The sequence below is a fragment of the Mus pahari genome, unplaced genomic scaffold (assembly GCF_900095145.1).
Source record: "Mus pahari unplaced genomic scaffold, PAHARI_EIJ_v1.1 scaffold_11600_1, whole genome shotgun sequence".
NCBI classification, from domain to species: Eukaryota; Metazoa; Chordata; class Mammalia; order Rodentia; family Muridae; genus Mus; species Mus pahari.
Genome location: NW_018393007.1, coordinates 20,698 through 23,719, shown reverse-complemented (window position 1 = coordinate 23,719; position 3,022 = coordinate 20,698). Strand labels below are relative to the sequence as shown.

The window sequence follows — 3,022 nt, the reverse complement described above, 5'->3', positions numbered from 1 at the left end:
TCCCTCCAGGAAGCCAACACAGATCATGTTATTGGTGATCTTTCCAGGATAGGAAGCCTCACAGTCAGCCTGAGGTAGCACTGGGGCATCCAGGCACTGAAGCAAGTCAGGGTTTTTCACTTTGAGGAAAGGATAAGAAATAAATGTGATTCAGACCAGGATAGACATCAACATTCCAGTGGAGATGACTCTCTGGACCCTGGAGCATCCTTCAAGATAATAAAGCCCAGCAAGAAACTTAGATCCCAGAATATTCATTATTGATGTCCTTCCTAGAAGTAATAGCAGAATATATCTGCTCTGTTTACATGCTGGGAACAAGAGTATTTTGTGTGCAAATACCTCTTTTACCCACTATAGAACTTCTTGTTATTGTGTACTTGCAATGATTTTGCATCTTAGAAACTCTCTTGCTTCTGGAAAGTTGCCAAAGAAGAAGATGAAGTTTCCTACTCACCACCAAAGCTCAAGGTGTTGCCCCAGCCAGAGATGAGACACTGAGTGCCTGCAGGTGCACAGGAGCTGGGCAGAGCCACAGTGGCAACTCTGGCATTGAGAGTCACAGGGGAAGCAAGTTTGATCAGCATGATGTCATTGTTCAAGGTCTTCCTATTGAAGTCGGGGTGCTTGATGATCTTGGCAGCATTGACAAACTGCTCATTGCCCTCCAGGACATTGATATTGTGCTCTCCCAGTCTCACTTGGATGCGGCTGTTGGGAAGAGAACCGAGTTATAATCTTCCTCTCTGTTAATGTAAATAGTTCAGAGTTATTTAACAGGTTTTGCTGAATCAATTTGGAATTAGGGGATACCTGGTTTAATATCAGAAAAGTGACAGAGGTATGGAGGGCAAGTAACCTAGGGAGACCCAATTCATTTCTATTTCAAATACAGGTAATATGATTGAGTTGAAGGTCTACCCTTTGTAAACTAAATAGCTCCCTGTATCCTCATTCTTCCAATGTGGTTTTGCAAAGTATAAACTATACTAATTCCCCTGTTCTCAATACCGTTACTCTCATCAGTATAATAAGAATAGTCTATCCATGAAAATATGGCATCTCCCACCTTTCTATGAATTCATTCTCTGTATTTTCTCCCTATACTTTTATAATTTTAATCTGGCTCCTTTTGATTCGTGTTCAGGTCTGACATTATCTGGTATACAAACTTTCTCTCAGTTCTCTCTTAATAGTGAAACTAACAGAAACACACAATTTCCTAAAATGTTCACAGATTTTTTTCCACACTCCCTGAAAACTCTGAGTTCATCAGCATGGTATAGGCCCCAGGATTGCTCTTTGTGAAAGTCTTTGTGTGACTTCCTCTTTGATTCTCTCTATCCTACAATCAATTTTCCTTTCTTTCTTTATCTATATACTTGATGTACTTTGGATGATTTAAGGGTGTGGAAGGCATCCTATTCTGTACTCTTATTCTCTCCAAATCAGGAAATAAGTAAGCTCTTTCCTGTGACTCTTCCCATTCACCATATCAGGTTATTTCTCGCCTGATCTTATATCTGCCCAAAGGTCAAGTGTGTGTTCTGTACAGTCAGGGCCCATCACTTACCTCTTGTAGCAGTGAGCTGCAGACACCACCCACTGGTCATTGATGAGGGAGCCTCCACAGAAGTGGTAGCCAGAGTTAAGGGACACCTGGTAGGGGACAGAATTCTCTTGGCAGGTGTATCCTCCAACAATCTTGTCATCATCATCCACAGGGAAGGCAACTTGAATAAAGACAAGAAGATCACTGAGAAGACAATTCCTCGTGGTTTGGAAGGTGGAGTTCTCAACTTTCAGCTACCTAGTGGTTCTTAATGAATACAAGAAGAGAAACTAAAGAGGTACCAGTGTATCCCTAGTAGGCATAAGTCAGTTTTTCTGACACTAAACTGCAGTACACAGCACTACAGGACAATAGGAAGTTACTCTCAAGGTGCCTGCTCCTTGAAAGGTAACGAGGGACATAACCATCAATGCTCTCATCCTGCAGAAATATGGTGAAGAGACTGTTGTCTGATCTACTTTCTTTGAACTGATGATCTTCATTCATTGACCCCATTTGGCTAACAGAGCTTTCAAGTGTTTTTTCTGTTTGGAAGTATTTTACAAAATATGCTCAGTGTGTAAAGCTTTGTGTACCCACAGATTATTGTAACTTGATTCTATATATTAACAAAATATAGAGAACAGACCTTATGTAAGACAGAGCAGTGTGATATTACTGCTGATATCATTGATCTTTATTTTATTTCATGTTTTAAAGTCTTAAAAGTTACTTTAATATTTTAACAAATATATAGTAGCAAAATGGCCTTCCTAATACAAGTCACTGTTCCAGTCACATAAAATAAGAATTTTTTGATATTAGTCTCCAATTTAATGCAGATTTTAACTTTCAACTCTCTAAAGGCAGCCAGGGATTAGGTAACTTCAGGTGATGAACCATAAGGAACCCTGCTTGTTCGTTTCCTGGAACCTCCTCTTCCCTTCCATTTCTAGACTCTCTGACCACATTATACATGAGAGAGGAAAGGGTAATAAACTAGGCTGACAGAGAAGCCTGAAAGATTGGAAGCAGAGTGCTGCTGGAAGAAGAAAGGACATTTGGGTAGAGATGGGGTGAAAAGGCGGTCTTGGTGATGGGGTCCATGGCTTCTAGAAGAAGGAAGAGCATGGGATAAGGCATGGAACTCACCAGCAGCTCCCACAAGGGCCAGGAACAGGAGTGAATTCATTGTAGCAGAAGGTAGTAAGCACTAGGGGAAGCCTGCCTTTATACCCCAATGTAGTGAGAAGGAGGTTCCAATGGGGGGGGGCCCACTGCCTCTACACAAACACACCTGTGGTTTTCCCTCTTGCAGAGCCTTACGTCATCTGTGCTGTTTGTCTGCTCTATGACTAGGTCAGGTACATGTGATAGGGAAACATTTCATCCTATTGTAGGCATGGATAGTGGATGATTCTTGCAAAGAGGCTTTGCAAAACAGTGGAAACATAGACTCTACATGTACAT

General features: G+C 41.3%; 1 protein-coding gene across 1 annotated transcript; it reads right to left on the bottom strand.

Annotated features, from left to right (window-relative positions):
* LOC110315301 (anionic trypsin-2-like) lies at positions 1 to 2,744 on the bottom strand (the record flags this gene model as incomplete). Its single annotated transcript, XM_021189387.1, has 4 exons — positions 2,705 to 2,744; positions 1,574 to 1,733; positions 458 to 711; positions 1 to 119 (listed from the first exon to the last, which is right to left on the bottom strand). Coding segments are annotated over exons 1-4 (573 nt in total), but the record flags the coding sequence as incomplete, so codon positions are not given.
* Between the last annotated feature and the right edge of the window lie 278 nt (positions 2,745 to 3,022).